This window comes from Citrus clementina, unplaced genomic scaffold (genome assembly GCF_000493195.1).
Source record: "Citrus clementina cultivar Clemenules unplaced genomic scaffold, Citrus_clementina_v1.0 scaffold_6, whole genome shotgun sequence".
Taxonomy (NCBI): Eukaryota; Viridiplantae; Streptophyta; class Magnoliopsida; order Sapindales; family Rutaceae; genus Citrus; species Citrus x clementina.
The window spans coordinates 1,195,933-1,218,732 of NW_006262139.1; the positions used below are offsets into that span (position 1 = coordinate 1,195,933).

General features: G+C 35.2%; 3 protein-coding genes across 6 annotated transcripts; all 3 read right to left on the reverse strand.

Annotated features, from left to right (window-relative positions):
- Window positions 1–819: 819 nt before the first annotated feature.
- Window positions 820–4,695, reverse strand: LOC18038726. 3 transcript variants are annotated; one of them, XM_006428253.2, is made up of 4 exons: window positions 4,547–4,695; window positions 3,634–3,983; window positions 1,578–3,551; window positions 820–1,171 (listed from the first exon to the last, which is right to left on the reverse strand). In XM_006428253.2, exons 2-3 carry the CDS (start codon window positions 3,978–3,980, stop codon window positions 1,601–1,603), a joined length of 2,298 nt encoding a protein of 765 aa, XP_006428316.1. In that variant the 5' UTR covers window positions 3,981–3,983; window positions 4,547–4,695; the 3' UTR covers window positions 820–1,171; window positions 1,578–1,600. The 3 variants fall into 3 exon arrangements, with proteins under 3 accessions (XP_006428316.1, XP_024037700.1, XP_006428318.1); XM_024181932.1 differs by lacking the exon at window positions 4,547–4,695 and having other exon boundaries at window positions 3,638–3,724; XM_006428255.2 differs by lacking the exon at window positions 820–1,171 and having other exon boundaries at window positions 1,448–3,551.
- A 1,510-nt stretch (window positions 4,696–6,205) lies between these two features.
- Window positions 6,206–15,196, reverse strand: LOC112097253. Of its 2 annotated transcripts, XR_002904914.1 has the most exons (6): window positions 15,048–15,196; window positions 14,031–14,387; window positions 13,282–13,948; window positions 7,111–7,546; window positions 6,737–6,949; window positions 6,206–6,296 (listed from the first exon to the last, which is right to left on the reverse strand). XR_002904914.1 is itself a non-coding variant. In XM_024182242.1 (3 exons), the coding sequence occupies exons 2-3, from the start codon at window positions 14,258–14,260 to the stop codon at window positions 13,294–13,296; spliced, it is 885 nt and encodes a 294-aa protein (XP_024038010.1). In that variant the 5' UTR covers window positions 14,261–14,387; window positions 15,048–15,196; the 3' UTR covers window positions 12,775–13,293. The 2 variants fall into 2 exon arrangements, 1 of the variants encoding a protein (XP_024038010.1); XM_024182242.1 differs by lacking the exons at window positions 6,206–6,296; window positions 6,737–6,949; window positions 7,111–7,546 and having other exon boundaries at window positions 12,775–13,948.
- Window positions 15,197–19,735: 4,539 nt separating this feature from the next.
- Window positions 19,736–22,341, reverse strand: LOC18039360 (40S ribosomal protein S3a). Its single transcript, XM_006428258.2, has 7 exons — window positions 22,237–22,341; window positions 22,080–22,127; window positions 21,846–21,951; window positions 21,033–21,170; window positions 20,748–20,933; window positions 20,351–20,551; window positions 19,736–20,076 (listed from the first exon to the last, which is right to left on the reverse strand). The coding sequence occupies exons 1-7, from the start codon at window positions 22,245–22,247 to the stop codon at window positions 19,981–19,983; spliced, it is 786 nt and encodes a 261-aa protein (XP_006428321.1). The 5' UTR covers window positions 22,248–22,341; the 3' UTR covers window positions 19,736–19,980.
- Window positions 22,342–22,800: the final 459 nt, after the last annotated feature.

Genomic DNA, 22,800 nt, shown 5'->3' on the forward strand with positions numbered 1-22,800 from the left:
ACTAATAGAACGATAGTGTCTCATACTTAATTTATCGAGTTAAGCATTGATCATCTAGTCGGATCTACTTTGTGATCTTTTAATTTATCTTAGGCCGTACAAGTACTTGTATTGAGTTATTTTGACATATTTTTTATATTCAATATTGCTTAAGCCGATCATATTTTTTAGATTCATCATATTTTAAGAATTTGTAATAAAACAGTTGGTGCTCTAATTAGATATGCTTTGAGTTGTTGTGATTCATTTGTTTGGATTGAAGAGTGTTCATCTATCAATCTTTTATATAAGAATTTCCTTTTGAAACAAAAATTGTGGAAAAACCATTGCTAAATGTTGTTATCATTTTTACTATGGGGAAAATGTAACTAGCGTTTGGAATTTCCATTTTTCGTTTTCAATGTTTAGAACTAATTAAGCATACAGATCTTGATTGACTTGGGTGACAACTTCCCTCCTTATCTTTAAATTCTAGCTTTTGCATTAGACTTTAATAATAGTGCCTTTTTTTTTTGAATTAATATGCCTATTTGTATCATATATTACATCAATTAAATATACAAACTAATCAGTTTATTTAGTGAATTCAAAACAAATTTTTGTTTTTCTATTTTGAAAATAAAATAGACAATTCTCTTTTTCATTAAAATATATTTGTTATTCCCTTCGACATCAATCCCGAATCTTGATGAATCCGTTCAATAAATTCTTGCACCATTATGATTGATAAATTTCATGTGTGATAAAAATGTCATTGAATGGACGCGCCCAAACAACATGATGCGCTTCGCATTTGTAAACTTTATTAACTGTTCAAATCTACTTACGTGAAATCAGCACCCCCACCTAAAAAATTTATGAGTTTCCAGAGAAGCCAAAATAATTTGGAACCAAAAAAAAAAAAAGAAATGTTCAGGATACTGCTAAAACATGCTTTCACATTTTGTCAACAAACAACCAGCAAAGCAGAATTAAACATGTGGATTCAAGAAAGAATAACAGATAAAAGAACTACCCTTCCACTAACTCTATCCTAACAACTACTTACTGTTATTTCGAGTTTTGACAGTACCTAGTACACGTTTTCACAAGTCTTGTAGTTCCTTCAAAACGGTTGTTAGATTGTACAGATTGCCATAACCCTGGTGGCCGTTTGATGCAAATATTTCCCCTATTATACAAAAATCAATTAGCCGAAAAACAACGGCAACAAAATTTGAAAGCCAAAGCAGAAACAGGAAAATAAAGCAGTATCACTGCATCTAATTGTGTCCCCTAAAATGTTTGCGGGTGTGAAATTTTATCATTTCAGGCTTTTCAGCTATCCAATCATGCAGGTTATTGAAAAATCAGTAACTAGGCAGGCATACACTCGCAGTTTGGGTCATCTATCAACATATTGACAAGTCGATCGAAATGATAGAGCCTAAATGTAAGAGATGCATCAGGAAGCTATAACAGCTAGTACATGAGTTCCTCCTATACATATGTTATGACAGATTCATCTATATAACTAGTGATTATTTTACATGCTAACGTAAACTAACGTAAACCAGAGGTTTGAGCACGAATCTTACATAAATATTCAGCGTCTCACATTCTACAAGGTCTCTTTGCAAGTGGATTTATTGTGTCCCAGACCCTTGCATTTGCTGCACTGGAGTTGACGCTTCATCACATCTTGGGTACCAATTTTCTTGGTAGTAGGTCGGCCAGGCGGACGGCGAGTAGGGGGAGGGGTTACAGTAACTGCAAGCTGAGAAGAATCTTTCATCGCAGGCCTATCAAAATCTGGAATAGGATTTATTGACTCTGAATATGTTGATCTGTAGCTCTCAGTCATAAAGTATCTAGAACAATAATCATACGGGCTACACCCAATACAGCTAAGGACAGCAATAGCATGGCAGCATGGTAAACCAGTAAGTTGCCACCCTTTGCAGCTACAATCCCAGTGATCAATATCAACCACTTCAATAGAGTCACCACGAACCTCAAATGTTCTCCCAGCTGACAATAGCACTTGCAGGGAACGGACCTTCAAGCTCTCCTTTTCTAGCTTTTCTTCCACGGATGGTGTTAATCTTGTCAGCCACTGGTTGGAATCTGTTCGCCTTGTGTAAATTAACTCCATAATCTTACCCCGTATCACATCAACCATCTGTGTTATTGGCAATTCATTGGCATCTGACGCCCAGCTGTAGAACAGCTCTCCAAAATTTGACGTCATATGGTTATATCTTGCACCCTGGAAGAATGCATTTGCCCAATTCAGGTACTCACTCTGTAGGATCCAATTGTACGCTTCCAAAGAAATACTTTTGATGCTTTCAATGCTCCTTTCGAATTCTTCAGGTGTTGGAGCATATGCAGCAGCATAAAAATCCTCAATCATGAGCCGCTTCACTTCATGAGAAAACTGCCCCTTCAAGTCTTTTACAAGTTGTTCGGTCAAGTATCGTAGGCAATAACCATGGAATGAACCCTTAAATATCTCAGCTATAGACTCTCTCAGACCTTTCTGTTTGTCTGCCACAAATGTTATGGGACAAGTTGCTGTTGATAATGCAGACTTCAATTGCAACAAAAACCAATGCCAGTCATCATTAGTTTCTGCATCTACTACAGCAAAAGCAACAGGAAACACTCCATCATCCCCATCTGCAGCTGTTGCAGCCAACAAAGTACCCTGATATTTTGACTTTAAAGGTACACTATCCAGGAAAAGGAGAGGCCGGCAACCTTGAATAAAGCCGTACAATGATGCATGGAATGAGACAAAGAGACGATGAAAACTTGAGTCCTCCTTAGTGGTGAAAGTTGCAAGACTACCAGGATTGGTCTCCATTATCCTCTCACAGAAAAGGGGTAGCTGATTATATGCCTCTTTGTAAGAGCCCTGAAGCTGCTCCTTCGCTATTTCTTTCCCACGCCAGGCCTGAAAGTAGTTTAGTTGGATCCCATATTCCTGTTTGATATCATTGACAATATCTTTGGGCTTGTAGTTAGGGAAAACTTTCAGCTTCTCCTTAATAATACTAGCCACCCAACTCCTAGTTGCCTGATTCCCATTAGTCACAACAGCCCCTTCGCATGTATGTGTTGGATTCATCTTCTTGATACAAATTAGTTGAGTAGTTGACAGTCTCGATGCATGAATTCTCCAAGGACAACCTTCTGCTTTGCATTTAACAGTCACACGATGACTATCATTCTTTTTATACTTGAAAGCAAATTGATGTGCAATGGCATATTTGCGTAGCAGTTCACGGAACTCATGAACACTGCTGAAACGTTGGCCTACACCTGTGATAGTATTCTGCCACTGCTGAGCAGTTTTAACATGCTTCTCATCATTGGAACCAGTAAGAGGAAGAATGGGCGATATTTCATCTGGGAGATCGATCTGTGTGTCATCAATGTTCATATCAATATGGTTGGTATCAACTACGTCATCCAGAGATGCACCAAGTGGGATGATGTTACCATCGACCATGTCGTCAACAACGTCAACCGGAGGCACTGATTCTGACAGAGTTGTTCTACTCGATCTGCAAAATCAAGGATTACCAGACTTATAGCAACTGATCCAAGCATGATTCAAAATGTCAGCTTAGACATAGAGAAAACTACCTACTGGCAGGCATGTTCGAGACATCAGGCTCTACAATTTCTTCCAGTATGACAAATACATCAGTAGTGACAGAATCCCCATTAAATTTAATCATCCGCTGCAGGTCCTTATCATTGGATATTGTTATGAGAGTTTTCTTGTTACCTGGGAGGAAGTACTTGAGCAAAATCGCATTAAAACTACAGTTAAACATCTCAGCTACTTCTGTCTTAAAATCATTGAACTTCATTTGCTCATCAACATCAATGGCATGCGCATCACCACCCTTATATGACAATGAACCATCCTTGTCAGTCTCAAATTCACCACCCAACTGACAAATCGCTATAATCTTGTCCCCCGCCATGACCTGGCAAAGTCAAACTGAATATAAGAAACTGTACTAAATCAATGGACAAGAGAAAGAACAGAGCAAACGATTTCTAGTACTATGAACTGGAATTTATCGAAAGAGAAATAAGTGAAAGGAAAGGAAAAGAAAACATGAACTGGAACACTTTACATTGCACGCAGCAGAACCGAAGTTAACCCAATCCCTCTCTGTGCTAAATCTAAGCGAAATGCTTCAAATTTTAGACAAATCTCAAATTTACTAATCTCAATAGACGTGTCCCAAGAAAACACTTGATCAAATTGCTTGAGCCTAATGAAACTGACTATTTGGGTAACTGTATACTTAAAAAAAAAAAATCTCCTTTCCATTCCAATTTCCAAGCCCTGAGTTTTCCCAGCAACCAAAAAAAGGAAAAGAAAAAAATCAAAATCTCCCCCCCAAAAAAAAAGCTGGAAAAAAAGAAGCCCAAAACACACAACTAATCAGATAAAGTTCACGGTTACGAAAGTCAAAAACAAATAGGAACCCTAAGTCAAAATAAACATGAAACCCCAGAAATTGGCGAAGTGGGTACTTACCTTTTCATAAAACTGAAGTAGAGATGCCTCAAAAACTTCAAATTTCGTAGTAATAATTGGTCCCTCACCATTCACCAAATCACACAAAACCCTAAACTAGAAACACAGAAGGAGAGGAGAAGAAGAAAGAGAGACGGTTATTTTTTCTATTTAATTTTTAATGTTTTTAGCAAAATTAGGTTATTATTTAGTATTTTCATAAATATGACTGGATTACGTACCAATCGTGGCTGGTGCCACGTCATCATGATCTTAGGGTTTTGGCTGGGCTCGCCACGTAGATTGATGGATTTTAGCGGGACCCGTGTTAGCGGTGGGTTCCTTTCCTAAAGATTTTCTTTTTTTAATTACCAAATTTAAAGAATCCTATTTTGAAACCAATTCCACTCTAATTGGAATGACCTGAAATTTTCTAAGGTTTTATAGACTGTTAAGTGTCATCCATTGATTGATTTCAAAAATTATAATGATTAATAATAAAATTAATTAATATCATTTACACGACAATGAATGTTAAACATATTATTATTATTATCATCATCTTATATTGTCAATGGATGTTGTGAATTTTTTTTTTTTGATATATTAGAATCAGAGCGCTATGGATATTTATAATTAAAAATTAATCAAAACTCTCCTAAATAATCTTATTACAGTACAACTCGAATGTCAACCATCACTTAAAACTAGAGAAAAATCTTACCTCACTATTAATATTAGAGATAAATCAATTCAACCCTACTACGGAAGAGTCTACTAACCCTCATTATACATAAGAGTCAAGTCCTAATGCAGGATCTACATTGAAACTCGAATCTATACCCTCAAGGTTGTTGAGGGCATGGGCGTGTTAATAGCCCCGGGTGTTGTGAATATTCGATAAACAGAAGTGAACTCGAGACATTCATAATTTGGATTGAATCCAGTCCGCTAGATGATTAAGGCAAAAAGCACTCATGTTCATACCTTAGAAACCACTGTAACCATTTCAACTCAGCTAGAATAAAATATCCATGCAAACAACTTGATACAACACACATGTTCAGTTCAAATCACACAAAACAGCCCAGTTCAGAATAGTAGCTGGAAACCCCAATTTTTTTTTAAAAAATAAAAGTTATTATCACTTCATTATTTCAACAATTGTAAAAAAATCAAATGACTGCAAAAAAATATTATTATCTATCATTTTACTGTTATAACTTTACAAAACCTTTCATTTTATTATTTTTCTATTAGGATTATTAGTTGACCAATTAGTTGACTAATAAAAGATTAATTTTATTCTTTGTGGAAAAATACACAAATAAAAATATCAAATACTAGACATGAAATTATTGTTATGCTCCTAAATTGTTAAATAATAGTTTTAACCATCAATTTATGAATAACCTAATAAATTAACAAGAATAACACCGAATATTTTTGTTAAAGAAACACACAGTCTAATAATTTATTCTTTAAAAAAAAGACTAACTAATCAACTAATGGTTTTAATAAAAAAAAAAGTAGTAAAATAAAAGATTTAGCAAAGTTATAGTAGTAAGATGGTAGAGAATAATACTTCTTCCATTCATTTGATATTTTACAATTCTTGAAGAAATGATACGATAAAAATCCCAAACAAAAATGGAAAATTTCTTCATTCAAGTTCGAGCTCCAATCACTTCAGTTGGTGCTTCAGGCATGGGCTCAGCAGCTGGCCTCTCCATCTTCACACCAACATCCGCAGAATAATCCCCCTATGAACCTACAGAAAGAAAACAACATAACAGTCGGTAAAAGGTAGTTGACACACAGACATTCTAGTGTAGACAAATAACGAACATGAAATATATCAATCAATGGTGAAAATAAATGATATGAACTTGTCACGTAAAATGAAATAAAATGCCACTTCTGAATAACGAAAGAAGTCCTTTAAGGCTCTTGAGAAGCTGATGCAAGGACTAGTGCAGCCAACCTAGGAGTTCTGTTCTTAGAGGCCCCGGGAAAAAGTAAAATAGTCAAGAATTTTGTGTTAATTAGATATTGAGAAAATGCAAACAAGTTATATTTGAACATACATGCATGATCCAAGCAGTATCTCTCCATCTACATTTCAATGGATTTTCACACCAACTAAATCAGAAGCAGATACCAAGGGAGCGTAGAGATATAGAGAGACAGAGAGAGAGAAAAAGGACAAACCTCCATCAACTTTCTAGTTTCCAAGATCAAACTTGGGATGTTTCAGGATCTTCACTTTGCAAATAAACAGATTTTGTGAGGGCTTATTTGCTTAAGGTTGCCTTCTCGATCTCTCTTCCTTCCAATCATTTAAGCAATGAACTTTTAAGCTGAACCCATAAGATCACAGGACACTGCCCGAGAAACCATGATCTCCCTCCTCTTGCAATGAATCTTAAAAAAAAAAAAAAGGACTCCGTAAACATTGTATCAATAAAAAGTTAGATATGGTTGAAAAGATATTAATTTATACTTGTAAAATTAGTTGTAGCCACTAAATAGAAAATATATAAGTACTAATTGAATTGAATAACATTATACTTCATATCAATTACCTGTCTAATCTGGCTGTCTGTGCATGGTAAGCCCTCCTAACCTGGTTTGGAAGTCTCTTGGTGAATCCAATGCAGAACAACCTCAATGGGAAGTTATCAGTGGTCTGGACATCCACATAAGCTTCAATCAAGGTATGCCACTTCCCAACCAAAGACCTCAGCTTGTCTGTAGTGAAATCCATGCCCCAAATAATTCAAAAGAAACGGTGAAAATTGCTAACATGCCACGAGCAGAGTGAAAATTTGTGAAAGCAAACAAAACATTTCCCATCCATTAAACCATATCCAGAAGTTAGTCAAAATATTCTTCCCTTCGACGGAGTCAAAACATTCCTCTCTTGGACATCTTCAGCTCTCAATCTGATTTTCCTGTAGGCATGCTCTTCATTGCCAATGTCACCTAGTGATATCTGTGTTTGAGTCTTTCTCATGCAATCTGTTAAAAAGACTTGAGCAATTAAAATGTATGAATAAATATATATCTATGGTTTCCATGAAGTATAATCTAGTTGGTTGGCCTCATGCTTCACACTAAAGAACACCACCGCTGCATGTATAAAACAAGTACATATGTCAAAAGGTAAAAGAATTTAAACTACATACATAAGCCAACAAATATCCAATAAAATTTTAATTCTACTCCTCTACATACGTGGACAAGCCATTAAATCAACTCCTTACTAAAGGCAATTTCAAAATGCAGATAAGTAACATCTTTCCACCATAGACATTTTGTTGGTGAAGGCCTCAATAAGTATGAGATTTTTTGGGGGGGGGGGGGGGGGGGGGAGAAGTCTTAACAACAACAAATGCAAATTAAAAATCAAAAGGAAGACTGACCATAAGATTCATTACATTGCTTTCATGTTACATATCACACAAGTACAGCGAGACAGGATCTACGATACAACCGCCCAACCTAAAACCCTATCATAAACTAAAATACACCACATACGTTCTTGGATTTCCTATGAAGTAATGAAGATTAATACAAAATTGTGACAACTCAGGCAGGGTAACTAAAAAACTCACCCACCAGAAGAAAGGAGAGAACAGATTAGACATTGGCATTGTTGAAAGTCAGAGATTATAGCCTAATTTTGTGCACATGTATTTATTTTTTCTTTGTATAGCATATATTTATTTCCTTTCCTTGTATAGCTTATTTTTCCTAGTTTCCTATAGCTTCCTTATATAGCCTAGTCAGACTAGTATATAATGTAAAGATTGCAACTTGTATGGATAAGAAAAATATCTTCCCACTATTTTTCTCATGGTATCAGAGCCCAAGTTAGAGTTTCTGGGCAGTTTTTTGTTTTTCAACAAATTTTCAGCCGCCAATACCTTTAGGGTTTTATCTTGTACTGTGACTTTAAAAATTTTGATTTAAAATGTCAGATGTGAGCGAATCCAGCTCTGGCATCAACGTTAAACATGTTCAAGCCAATAATTCTGTTGATAATCCGTCATTACAGATTACAACTCACAAATTGAATGGCCAAAATTTTCTGCAGTGGTCACAGTCTGTGAAGTTGTATGTGAAGGGAAAAGGTAAAATGGGCTATCTTGATGGGTCAATAGACATACCAGAGGCTAATGACCCTTCGTATAAAATCTGGGATGAACAGAACTCTATGGTAATGTCATGGCTTATTAATTCAATGGATCCTCACATTAGTTAGGTGTTTCTTTTCTTACCATCAGCACGAGATTTATGGGATGCAGTCACAGAGACATATTCTGATCTTGGAAATACTGCACAGTTGTACGAACTTAAGTGTCGTATTCATGAAACCAAACAAGGAAGTGACACTGTGACTGCATATTACAATATCATGAATAGCTTATGGCAAGAATTGGATTTGTATTATAATGGAGAATGGAAGTGTAGAGATGACAGTAAAAGATTTAAGCAGTTACAGGAGAAGGAGAGGGTGTTTGAATTTTTGGCCGGTTTGAATCCAAATTTGGATGAAGTTAGGGGACGAGTACTAAGCAAAGAACCTCTTCCCGCAATTAGGGAAGTCTATGCATATGTGAGAAGGGAAGAAAGTAGAAAAAGGGTAATGATGAATAGCACTAATACTGATAATTCTGCCTTGATTACTTGTGCTACTGATTCAGCTTTGGTAAGTGAACAAAAGAATATGAGCAAGAAGAAAGATGACAAAGATAAACTTTGGTGTGATCATTGCCATAAGCCGAGACATACCAAAGAATTTTGTTGGAAGCTTCATGGAAGGCCACAAAACTCAGGGAAGGGTACCAAATCTTCTGGACAAAATTCAAAGGGCTTTCAAGTTGCAGCTGATAATGCCAATGCAAACTCAGGGAGTCAAGGATCAAATCTGTTCACTAAGGAACAGCTTGAGCAACTTGTCAGGTTCATGAGTCAAACACCTTCTGCTAATCTAGCCCAAATAGGTAATTTTCTAAATGCTTTCAGCATCTCTTCAAATACTTCTTGCCCTTGGATCATTGATTCAGGAGCAACCGATCATATGACTGGTTTGTCCAACTTATTCTCTACTTACAAACCACTTTCTGGTAAACAAAAGGTGAAAATTACTGATGGGTCTCTTTCTTCAGTTGCAGGAAAAGGTTCAATTTCAGTTTCTAAAACAATGATCTTAAAATCAGTGTTGCACGTCCCTAATCTGTCTTGTAATCTTTTGTCTGTCAGTAAACTTACAAAAGACCTTAACTGTATGGCTAATTTTTCTCCTTCCAATTGTGAATTTCAGGACCTGTGTACGGGGAAGAAGATTGGCAGTGCTAAGGAGGTGGATGGACTTTATTATTTCGAAGAGGAGCCTGAAGCTTTGAGTAATCTATCCTTAGTTGACAAAATTGTTTCTCAAGAGCCTAGTGAGAATGAAATTAGTTTGATGCATCTTAGATTAGGACATCCAAATTTTTCATATTTGAAGTTGTTATTCCCAACCTTGTTTAAGAATAAAAGTGACATTAATTTTAAATGTGAAGTGTGTGAACTGTCCAAGCATCATCGTACTCATTTTCCTGCCCAAACTTACAAAGTTTCACAACCCTTCTCTCTTATCCATAGTGATGTATGGGGTCCTCTCCGTTTTCCCAATAATTTTGGAGCTAAGTGGTTTGTCACTTTTATTGATGATCACACTCGAGTTTGTTGGGTGTATTTATTAAAAGAAAAATCTGAAGTTTCTAAAACTTTTCAAATCTTCCATAAAGTGGTTCAAACCCAATTTCAAGCAAAAATTCAAGTGTTTCGAACTGACAATGGCAAAGAATTTTTTTCTTCTATGTTGGGAAATTATTTGACTGAGAATGGAATTATTCATCAATCCTCTTGTGTTGATACTCCTCAACAAAATGGAGTTGCTGAAAGGAAAAACAGACATTTACTTGAAGTTGCTCGATCTTTGATGTTTACTATGGGGGTACCAAATTATTTGTGGGGTGAAGCAGTTTTAACTGCATGTTATCTCATAAATAGATTGCCTACTAGTACTTTGAAGCTTAAAACTCCAATCGAACTTCTTCAGCAACTTTATCCCATGTCTCGGTCCTTTAGTTCTCTTCCTCCTAAGGTTTTTGGGTGTGTTGCTTTTGTTCATGATAAGAATCATAACAAAAGTAAGCTTGATCCTAGGTCTCTTAAGTGTGTGTTTGTGGGTTATTCTCCTACACAAAAAGGGTACAAGTGTTTTCATCCTCCAACTAGGAGATATTTTGTAACCATGGATGTGACTTTTTTTGAAATTAACCCTTATTTCTCCAAAACCTCTCTTCAGGGGGAGGATATCACAAATTCAACTTCACCTTTGATAGATTGCTCTCCACAAAATCTACCACCTTCCAATAACAATCAGCAAAAAGAACAACACTGTTTTTCCCCACAGAAACAGCCTGACCCAAGTGATGACCAGCAAGTGTTTTCACAAATTCAACCATCCACCGCACAAAATCAAGAGGATACTCAAAAGCTAAAGGTATATTCTCGACGAAATAAAACAATTTGTACATCTCCTGACTGCCAAAATTCTGAACCGAACATAGAGTTATTGGAAGACACAGGTACTGTTCAATCTGAGTCTAAATTACATTTAAACTCTATTCCATCACTCGATTTAGATTTAGATTTGCCTATTGCTCATAGAAAAGGTGTTAGAACTTGTACTAAACATCCTATTTCTAAATTTGTCTCTTATCATAGATTGTCACCATCATTTAAAGCTTTTGCTACTAATCTGTCATCTGTAACTATTCCTAGAACAGTACAGGATGCTCTTGCAAATCCAAAGTGGAGAGAAGCGATTCATGAAGAACTGAGAGCATTATATAAAAATAGAACTTGGGGTCTTGCAGACTTGCCTTCTGGAAAGAAAACTGTAGGTTGTAAATGGGTATTTACGGTTAAGCATAAGGCTGATGGATCAATTGAGAGATTCAAGGCTAGGCTGGTGGCTAAGGGATATACTCAAACATATGGAATTGATTACCAAGAGACATTTGCCCCCGTTGCAAAAATGAACTCTATTCGGGTCCTATTGTCACTTGCTGCAAATTTAGAATGGCCATTACAACAGCTAGATGTGAAGAATGCATTTCTCCATGGAGATTTAGAAGAGGAGGTGTATATGGATCCACCACTAGGGTTTGAGAATATGTTTGAAACAGGAAAAGTTTGCAAGCTGGAAAAGTCCTTATACGGGCTCAAGCAATCACCAAGAGCCTGGTTTGACAGATTTACAAGATTTATTCTCAAATGTGGATATCGACAAAGCCATAGTGATCATACTATGTTTCTTAAGCATGGTAAAGAAGATAAACTCGCTGTCCTTATTGTGTATGTGGATGATATCATCTTGACTGGAAATGACAGAGATGAAATTGAGAGACTCAAGATGTTGTTAACCAAAGAGTTTGAAACTAAAGACCTAGGTTCTCTGAAATACTTCCTCGGAATTGAAGTGGCTAGGTCTCGGAAAGGGATATTTTTGTCACAAAGGAAATACATTTTGGATCTCTTGGAAGAAACTGGGATGTTGGGATGCAAACCTAGCGATGTTCCTATAGAATCCAACCATAGACTTAGGGCAACTACTAAAAGCAGTTTGGTTAATAAGGAACAGTACCAAAGATTAGTTGGAAAACTAATCTATTTATGTCATACTCGTCCAGACATTACATTTGCAGTAGGCGTTGTGAGTCAATTTATGCATTCTCCTAATGTAGAGCACATGGAAGCTATGTTTAGGATACTGAAATATTTGAAGACATCTCCAGGAAAAGGCATTTTATTCTCTAAGAATAATCACCTAAGGGTTGAGGCATATACAGATGCAGATTGGGCTGGATCATTGGTTGATAGAAAGTCAACATCAGGTTATTGTACATTTGTTGGGGGAAATCTAGTTACTTGGAGAAGCAAGAAACAACCAGTGGTTGCAAGATCAAGTGCTGAAGCTGAGTTTAGAGCAATGGCATTAGGAATTTGCGAGCTTATGTGGCTGAGAATGTTTCTAATGGAGTTGAAGGTGTGGAAAGCTGAATCAATGAGACTGTATTGTGATAATAAAGCTGCCATTAGCATTGCTCATAATCCAGTCCAACATGATAGGACAAAACATATCGAGATTGATAGGCACTTTATAAAAGAGAAGCTGGAGAGAAGCCTAATATGCATTCCATATGTTACTACTCAAAAGCAAGTAGCTGATATTCTCACCAAGGGATTATCAAAACAAGTTTTTCAATCACTGAATTCCAAGCTGGGAATGATAGATATCTTCGAGCCAGCTTGACGGGGAGTGTTGAAAGTCAGAGATTATAGCCTAATTTTGTGCACATGTATTTATTTTTTCCTTGTATAGCATATATTTATTTCCTTTCCTTGTATAGCTTATTTTTCCTAGTTTCCTATAGCTTCCTTATATAGCCTAGTCAGACTAGTATATAATGTAAAGATTGCAACTTCTATGGATAAGAAAAATATCTTCCCACTATTTTTCTCAGGCATATTAACAGAGCCTGACACGACTGACTATTTTTGCCAGCAACAAACAATCACCGCTCTGACCAATCATGCTGTCAATCTTCTCTATTAAATCATTTTTCCAGCAATTGCAAATAACCGCCTCCTCATGGAAACCAAATTACCAATTGAAATGAGATTTGATGAATTACTTCTTCCATTGTTTACAGACTTTCATTCTCTGTTGGGGCTTTGTCATAACCACCAGTGCCCAACGGGAAGTCATTAACGCCAGTGGCCAATGAGGAGGTAGTCGCCAGATTCTGTTGGCTTCCCAATTGGAACGAATTGGCTCCTGCCGAAGGGGTTGAACCGAACACAAAGCTAGATGGAGGTGACATGGCTTGCTGATCAAAAGCTGAACCGGCAGGTGTAATGTTAAATGTGGAACCAAATACTGAAGTATTAGGGCTTTGCAAACAGGCACCTGACACATTGCTCATAGTACCACTGCTTGAGCTAATTGAATTGGCTTCTGATGATGAAGTAGAAAAAATTAATCCCAATGAAGGCACTGAACCAAATGGTTTTGCCATAGAAGTTGACGAACCAAATATTGAACAGCTAGCGGAAGAGGTAGTATTTGCACCCAGCCCAGATGTAGCTTTAACATGTTCCTCATCATTGGAACCAACAATAGGAAGAATGGGCGATATTTCAGCTGGGAGATTGATCTTTGTATCATCAATGTTCACATCAATACGGTTGGAATCGACTTCGACATCAATAGCCGCACCAAGTGGGATGATGTTACCATCGACCATGTCTTCAACAACATTAACCAGAGGCACTGCTTCTGACTGAGTTGTTCTGCTCGATCTGTAAAATCAAGGATTACCAAGCTTAAAGTGACTGATCCAAATATGATTCAAAATGTCAGCCCAGACATAGAGAAAACTACCTACTGGCAGGCATGTTTGAGACATCACGCTCGACAATTTCTTCCAATATAACAAAAACATCGGTAGTGACAGAATCCCAGTTAAATTTAATCATCCTCTGCAGGTCCTTATCATTGGAGATTGTTATTAGAGTTTTCTTGTTACCTGGGAGGAAGTACTTGAGCGAAACCGTATTAAAACTACAGTTAAACATCTCAGCCACTTCTGTTTTAAAATCATTGAACTTCATTTGGTCATCAACATCAATGGCATGCGCGTCCGGCGTCACCACCCTTATTTAACAATGAACCATCCTCGCCAGTCTCAAATTCACCACCCAACTGACAAATTGCTATAATCTTGTTCCCCGCCATGACCTGGGAAAGTCAAACTGAATATAAGAAACTGTAGTACTAAACCAACCGAAAAGCAAAAGAACAAAGCTAATGATTTCCAAACCATTGCAGTTAATAAAAATTTCATAGAATCTACCAAAGGACCGAAAAAGGCAAGTAAAAGAAAAGAAAACATGAATTGAAACACTTTTCCTTGCTTACAACAGAACTGAAGATAAACAAAATCACACTTTTTGCTTAAATTAAGTGAAAATTACAGCTTTAGACAAATATCAAATTTGCTAATCTCGATACATATGTCCCAAGAAAACAACCCCTTAAGCCTAATGAAACTGATTATTAGGCTACCCGTAACGCATAAAAAAATTAAAGAAATTGCCATTACTTAAATGCACGCATTACACAGCCTAACGTTCAGCCAATATTCCTATTTCAACACTTATTAAAGGAAAAAAAAAAGGACTTCTCCTTTCCATTCCAAGCTTTAAATCTTCCCAGCAGCAAAACAGAGAGAAAATAAATAGACCTGCAAACCCAGAAGAATTTTCACAAAACATGCCCAAAACACACAACTAATCAAATAAAGTTCAAACCTTTATTCGCTAAAAAGGTGAAAAGCAGATAGAAACCCTGAGTCAAAATTAACATGAAACCCTAGAAATTAACGAAGTGGGTAATTACATTTTGATAAAAGTGAAGTAAAGATGCCTCAAAACTTCAAAATTTTGTAGTACTAGTTGGGCTCTCAGCATTCACACGAAACCGCTACAACAAGAAAGAAACAGACAGAGAACAGAGAGTTATTTCCCGTGCCAATTGCGCCCGGTATACCTCCGTACTTCAAAAATTATCTTAATACCCTAAAATCTTAAAATCTGTTTTTGCCAAAATTTCCATCGATATCCTTTAAAAATTGATAAAAAATTATTAAGCTATCCTCATTTTAAAACATTTCAACTCAACGGACAACACCTCTCCCTTCTCTACTGAAGCAAACAAACACTCATCTGCTGCAATTCCCTCCATTATCAAACTCAAACAAACAAACACTGCAATTCCCTCACCGGCATCACCTCTACCAAAACAAACATTCATTCTCCATACATGGTAAATCAAACTTCAACACGAGCAAACTAAGCCTGAGAAGGGGAAGCTGCCACAATTGAGAAAGTGAAGCATAGTTCGTCACTACATAATCGCCGAAGAGAGTTGATCATTTACTGCAAAATTGTCAGAATGTAACTAGTTGAGACAAGTAATTCCATGTAATTAGTTTTCTTGTTAATATTCAAGGGAAAAAAACAAAAAGTTAGGGTTTTATATTGAAAAAATAGATTAATTAGTTGTGGGTCTCTCATAACATATTCGAAAATAAATTTCTAGTTGTTTTGCTGCATGCAAATTGTGAAAAATTAATGGATTGTGCTGATTATAAATTTGTTATGTAACACAAGATTTGGTTGTGTAAGGTTATGTAAGATTCAAGGTTGTGTTTTACATGACCTTTATGTATTGCACGATTACACAACCTTCATGTATTGCACGATTACACGACCTTCATGTATTGCACGTTTATACGACCTTCATGTATTATACAATTATACGATTTTCTTGTATTACACAATTACACGACCTTCAATTCCACATTTTGTTTCTTGTCAATAGAATCTGCACATTACATTTAGTTTAATTAGGCTCACAATAAATTGGAATTGTGCATATACCTTTACCTTGTGAAATGTTATTAATTAGAGAGATTCTTAATTTCCAATTATAAGTCATGGTAAGTCATGATATGTCTAGTTATGAGTGAAAATTTTGTATCACTGCGAATGGTGTTCTTATGTGTATAACATTACATTAATTTCCTATAGCTGATATTTTTTTTTCTTAATTGATTTCATGGATTAATTATATGCATGCATTCCTCATGTATGCTTGTATGCTTGGCCAGAGGAAGAAAGCACTTTGAAGATAAGAAAAAAAGAAAAAAAGAAAAAAACTTTTTAAATGGCTGTAATATGTTTAATTGCAACTTTAAAATTACACGAATTTTTTCATTAATCATTAGATTAATTTAGTTCTTTAAAGACTTAATTTGTGCTAAGAATTTATATTTGCTGCTATGCAGAAAATGTCAATGAAAATTATTAAAAAAAGAAGTGAAATTAAATTGGGATCTAAAAAAATTCCACATCATCATTGGTTGAATTGTAACTGGTGGCATAGGATCAGATGTCTTAAGTTTGAACTTCATTGTGATTTCGAATTCCGAAGTATCTATATCAATAACTTCAACTATCTTCTCCACCAATGCGGCATATGTTGTCGATCGTGGTATCATTATCCCTTTAGCTTTTGAACCTTTGAACTTATACTCGTCATTTTGCTCAATCCATTCACCATTGAAGAGAATAGACACACGTACCAAAACCATATCTGATGATACAATAAAAACAATAATATTAAATTTCATATACAAGTAACTACACGACCTACATGACCTACACGACTATATTACTTACACGACTATATTTCTTACATGACCTACACGACTTACACGACTATATCACTTACACGACCTACATGACTAACTATATGACGTACACGGTATCAAAAGAATGCACGACTTGAAATATTTTCGCCATAAATAAGTTATATTGCTGAAAAAAATAGTTAAATAATCTACATTGCATATATTTCTACGTATAAGAAAAAATGGTGAAAATAAAACATTGTAATGTGAGGAAAATTTCTAAATTTTCCTAAAAATTAAAAAATTTAAAACCCAACAACATTAACATATCTTATTGAGTTGTTTAATAAACAATGCACCTTTAAAGAAAGAGTGGGTGTTAAAGAAATGAATACATAATTGTATTTGTGTAAGAAGTTATGAGAGATTTTGAGAGATTCTAAGAGATTTTGAAAGAATCGGCAGCAAAAATAGATTTAGGTGAAAGAAATGAGGAAAGAAATATGAAGATCATTCATTAAGTGCATTTGATGCATTCATTAAGGGTATTTCCGACTTTGCTCACATTTGTTAGGGTATCCATAAAAACCAAAAAGAGAGGGGGTATTTAAATAATTTTGAAACTATTAAATGGTATTTAATTAAAAACCCCTTATTTCCCCGCATAAATGTGGCTATTGACTAGATTCCCCACCAATCATGTTAGGGATGGCAATTGGGGGTGGGGGACCACCCTTCCCGCATCCATCCATGAAATTTTGCGTATGTCCCCGTCTCATTCTCTGTCTCCGTTAAAATTATTTAAGAAAATTTTTATTCCCTCTTCAAATAATAATAGGAGATTTTCGAGAGTTTTCTATCTCCGAATAACTAATATATATTTTTATTTTCGATTTGAGTTAATCATATTAAAATAAAAAATTTAAATAAAAGTAAATTACGAAAAATATTTTACATTAATATCTATTACCAAAGTCACATACATTAAATTAGTAAGTAACGCAGCATACAAGGAATGCAAACTTCTTTTACAAATTATCATGAATAAATTAATAGTCTAATACAAAATTGTTACAAATAAAATCGAATTTAGATTCAAAATTAATTTTTTTAATGGTGGCGTGGGCACTTTATAAATGTAGACTATTCCCTTTACAGTACAATAATTAAGTCGGAGCAAATCAAGAGCAAATATTAGATTAAATTATATTAGATATTAAAATTTTAATTTGCTGTGGGTAATTATAACATATAAAAATAAATAAAAAATAGATTTAAGTTTAAAATATTTAATGAATATTAAAATTAAAACAAAATTTTTGAGCTAATAGAATCTATCCGGTCTTTTTAATGTCCTAAATAAAAATTTAGGACTTTAATTAGTTAATTAGGCCTAAAAGTTTAATAATATAAATATTTTGATATTTGTTATTTTTACAAATTTTTATAATTTTATAATTTAAATTTTATAATTTATTTACTAGTAATTTTAAAAAATTAAAATGGGAAAATTGGTAGGGGATGAGGATTCCACCTCATCCTCGTCCCCTCCCCGAATAAGAAATTGGGTAAAAAAAAATTTCAAAAATTTTCCCGTCCTTTTCCCGAATAAAAAATTAGATATGAAGTTATGCTTGTACCCTCTCCGAATATGAAAAATCTCCGAGAGTACCTGTCCCCACAGCCTCGGGGATTTTTGCCATCCCTAAATCATGTACGTGCCACGTCATCAAAATTTTAGTGTATTTGGGTGGGGCTTTGATGCCACGTCAGATTGAAGTGGATTTTGTTGGGACCCATGTTAGCAGACAAAAGATCCTTGGTGGTCTCAAACATTTAAATAATGGATCCCACTACCTTACAATTAATATATGGTATATCCCTCACATGAACAGTGAATGAGTCTCACTTATACACTGTTCATGAGTGAGGGATGTACCATACATTGATTGTAAGGTAGTGTTTGCCTTAAATAATTTGTCATGTGGGTGCGTAAATTATTATGATTGTTGAACCACACTCTCTAAAAATACTTGAAATTTTTTCATTAAATTGTGGGTTTCTTTTCCTAAAGATTTTTTTTTTTCAATTACAAAATCTGAAAATTTCTATTTTGAAGACAATTCCTATCTAATCATTTGTTTTCTTTTATTAAAGTAATTTGAGAAAGTGATATTCCAAAGAAAAAAAATATTTGGAAAGTAATGCAATATTGTGTATGAATTTTTTCATTTGTTCATATTTACATATTTAGCTTAGAAATGTTTGTAAAATTAAAATATAAGAAAATTAGATTATGTTTGAAAATAACTAGTACTCATCAAATTATGTTTAAAAAACCAATAAAAAATGAATCAAATATAGGAGCATCGTTTTTCTTGGTTGAATTTAGGAGTAATATACTATCAAAATCTTTATATTTATAAGTGAAGTGACATCTATTAATTAATGGTGAAATGAATTAATAAGTAATTATATAATGAGCTCCTCAATATAAATGAATTAATAATAAATTGATGAGATATTCTTTACTACCTCTGGCATTTTTCCAATTTTGATAGGCCAAATTAACAAGTAGGGTGTGATTTATTACGGACAATGTGAAAGCATCAATTTGCTTATCATATCAACGTAGTGAACAAAAAATTTACTACTTCTACTAAATTATTTTAAAAAACTACCATAACCAAATATCTGCAAGGGTATTAGTGGATTCAATTGATAAACCCATTTGCATTATGCCTTCAACAAAATTTAAACTAAATCTACTCGAGTCATTGAACATATATTTGAAAAACATAAACAAGAGTGAACTTTAAACATTTTTATAATTTGAATAACATATAAATATTAATGAGATAGACACTTTTAGCCGCAGTTATTTCGACCAAAATGAAGTGAGAAATGCATCTTTAATTTGACGAAATTTTGGATAATGTCATGAATCTAGTCCACTAGAATAAAGCAAGAAGAAAGCACATGTTCTTACCATAGAAACAACAGTAACCATCTCAGCTAGAATATTTAAAATCTGCAAACAACTTGAAACATTCATATATGATGAATTCATAACAAACAAAACTGCCCAGATCAGAATAGTAGTGAAAAACAAAACTAGAAAAATTTCTTCATTCACGTTCAAGCTCCAATCACTTCAGTTGGTGCTTCAGGCATGGGCTCATCAGCTGGCCTATCCACCTTCACACCAACATCTTCCGAGTAATCACCGTGAACCTACAGAAAATATCACATCACAATTGGTAAAGGGTATTTTGAGACACATGCACAGACAAGCGGAGACAACAAACGATCACTAAATATCAATCAATGCTGAAAATATATGATAGAATTTGCGCTTAATTAAACACCAAGAAAATGCAAAAGATATATCTTGACATGCATACATGATCCAAGCAGTATCCCCATCCACAGTTCGATAGATTTTCACACTAACTAAATCAGGAGCAGACACCAAGGGGTAGGAGGGATAGAGAAAGAGAGGCCAAACCTCCATCAATTTTCCAAGATCAAACTTGGGAGCTTTCAGGATCTTCACTTTGCGAATGAACACATTTTGTAAGGGGTATATGCTTGACGTTGCCTTCTCAATCTCTCTTCCAATCACTTCAGCAATGAACTTTTCGACCAAGCTCTTAAGATCACAAGATGCTGCCTGAGCAACCATGATCTCCCTCATCTTGCGGCGAATCTGTCAAAACAGAAGATTCAAAAAAATTGTGTCAATAAAAATAAGATTTTTTTTTCATTGAAAAAATATGAGATATTGTCGAACTCAAATACTAAATAAAATAGAGAAGACACTATTGTAATATTAGTACAGATTATTTAGATAGAAAGCAAACAAGTACAAACTGAACAACGTTACACCTCATATCATCGATTACCTGTCTAATCTGGCTGGTCTGTGCGTAGCAAGTCCTCTTAACCTGGTTTGGAAGTCTCTTGGTGAATCCAATGCAGAACAACCTCAATGTGAAGTTATCAGTGGTCTTGACATCCACGTAAGCTTCAATCAAGGTATGCCACTTCCTAACCAAAGACCTCAGCTTGTCTGTAGTGAAATTCATGCCCTAAATAATTCAAAAGAAATGGTGAAAACTGTTAGCATGTCACTAGCAGAGTGAAAATTTGTGAAGCAAACAAAACATTTCCCATCCATTAAAGCATACCCAGAAGTTAGTCAAAACATTCTTCCCTTGGACATCTTCAGCTCTCAGTCTGATCTTCCTGTAAGCATGCTCTTCTTCATTGAGAAGATCACCTAGTGATACCTCAAACACTCTGTGCTTGAGACCTTCTGATGCAATCTGTTAAAAAGACTCGAGCAATTAAAATGAGTGTGTGAGTGTTCCACAAAAGATAGCCTAGTTGGTTGGCCGAATGCAGTGAAAGATTGACGTACACCAACCATGCATGTATGTCCAAAATAAAATAATTTATTCTCCATGTCATGCATAAACAAATATCCAATAAAGTGTTACTTCTACTCCCCTTCAAGCCTACAGACACAAGCCATTGAATCAACTCAGTACTATAGTACAATACCAATATATCTGAGTAAACAACATATTCCATCAATGGATTAAAGGAGAAAGGAGCATCACCATTAGTCATTCATCATGAAGAACCAACTTAGGCCACATATGAAATCAAACATTAACTAAGCAAGTCAATATTACCAAACCTATATGTGTGTGATCCCGTGTATTCCAATCTTACAAATAAAAGCATTTAATCTACATGTGATGCATAAACAGGTATCCAATAAAATTTTAGTCCAACTCCTCTACGAGCCTACATACACATGCGCTCTAGTATAATACCAATAAATCTGAGTAAACAACATATCCCATTCACAGATGTAAAGAGAAAGGAGCATCATCATTGGTCATTCATTATCAAGAACTAACTTAGGCCATCATATCAAATCAAATAATGAAATTGCAAGTTAAAAAACAAAAATAAAATTTCTACTAAAATACCTTGGTACCCTGAGTCCGGGTAACAAGAGTCTTGCCAACATTTCTGACGCGGAAACAAGATGGAGCCTTGATATCATACCAGTCCTTCTTGGCAAACGGATCAGCACTATTACAGAAACAGAACAGGGCACAACAAAAACGAAAACTTTATCACAGCAACACAACGGATCTACTAAAACACAAAATAGGTTTCGTTCATTTCATGTAATAAACAGAAAAAAAAAAAAAACTCACGCCTTCTTCTTGCCTCCTTTCTTCCCCTTTGAAATCCTCTTGTTCTTCCTATACAAAACCAAAACAAAATGAAATCAGCAAAAGCGAAGAGAACACATCACCACATTATGTGAAGATGAAGAGACGGTGAAATTGGGAGGTGAGTATAGGGTTTTACCCGACAGCCATGTTTGTGCAGCTGCTGCTCAAGAGACGGCTCCGCTGCTACCTAGTCCTAGCTCGTTCGTTTTGAGTGAAGAGACCCCAACGCCAAAAACCCTAGCTGTATATATATATGTTATTATTATCACCCCATCCGGGTCCAATCCAAAACCCTAGCTTTTAATAATAAATACTGCGCGTAGTCTAGTGATTGCTAAGGCCCAATAGGTCTGTGGTTGGACTAGCAAGGCCCATCCTTGGTTAGGCCCATTTGTAATTTTTTTTACTTTTTCATTTTTTTAATTATAAATGATTTATTATTACGTTGGATGCATAGACTCAACATCATTTGCTCCATCTAATCCTTACTAGAAAATACCCTACCTCATAATGTTAGATTACATTAGGGGTGGGCAAAATCGGGTTCGGATCAACCCGATCGAATTTCGGGTTGATCGGGTTGGAGAGAAATTCATCCGAACTCAACCTGAATTTCAGATCGGATCGGGTTGTATTCGGTTCGGGTTGGATCGGATCTAAAATTCGGATTAATTTCGGGTCAATTCGGGTTAAGGACAAA

What these genes read in the sequence shown, in the direction of transcription:
- LOC112097253 (XM_024182242.1), bottom strand. Translation starts at nt 14,260, where the DNA reads ATGAAGTTCAATGATTTTAAAACAGAAGTGGCTGAGATGTTTAACTGT. An exon ending in TCAAACATGCCTGCCAGTAG is followed by an intron (nt 13,949 to 14,030) that starts GTAGTTTTCTCT and finishes TTGATTTTACAG; the next exon opens with ATCGAGCAGAACAACTCAGT.
- LOC18038726 (XM_006428253.2), bottom strand. Translation starts at nt 3,980, where the DNA reads ATGGCGGGGGACAAGATTATAGCGATTTGTCAGTTGGGTGGTGAATTT. An exon ending in TCGAACATGCCTGCCAGTAG is followed by an intron (nt 3,552 to 3,633) that starts GTAGTTTTCTCT and finishes TTGATTTTGCAG; the next exon opens with ATCGAGTAGAACAACTCTGT.
- LOC18039360 (XM_006428258.2), bottom strand. An exon ending in AAAGGAGGCAAGAAGAAGGC is followed by an intron (nt 21,952 to 22,079) that starts GTGAGTTTTTTT and finishes TTTCTGTAATAG; the next exon opens with TGCTGATCCGTTTGCCAAGA. An exon ending in ATCTTGGAAAATTGATGGAG is followed by an intron (nt 20,077 to 20,350) that starts GTTTGGCCTCTC and finishes TATTTTCTGTAG; the next exon opens with GTTCACGGTGATTACTCGGA.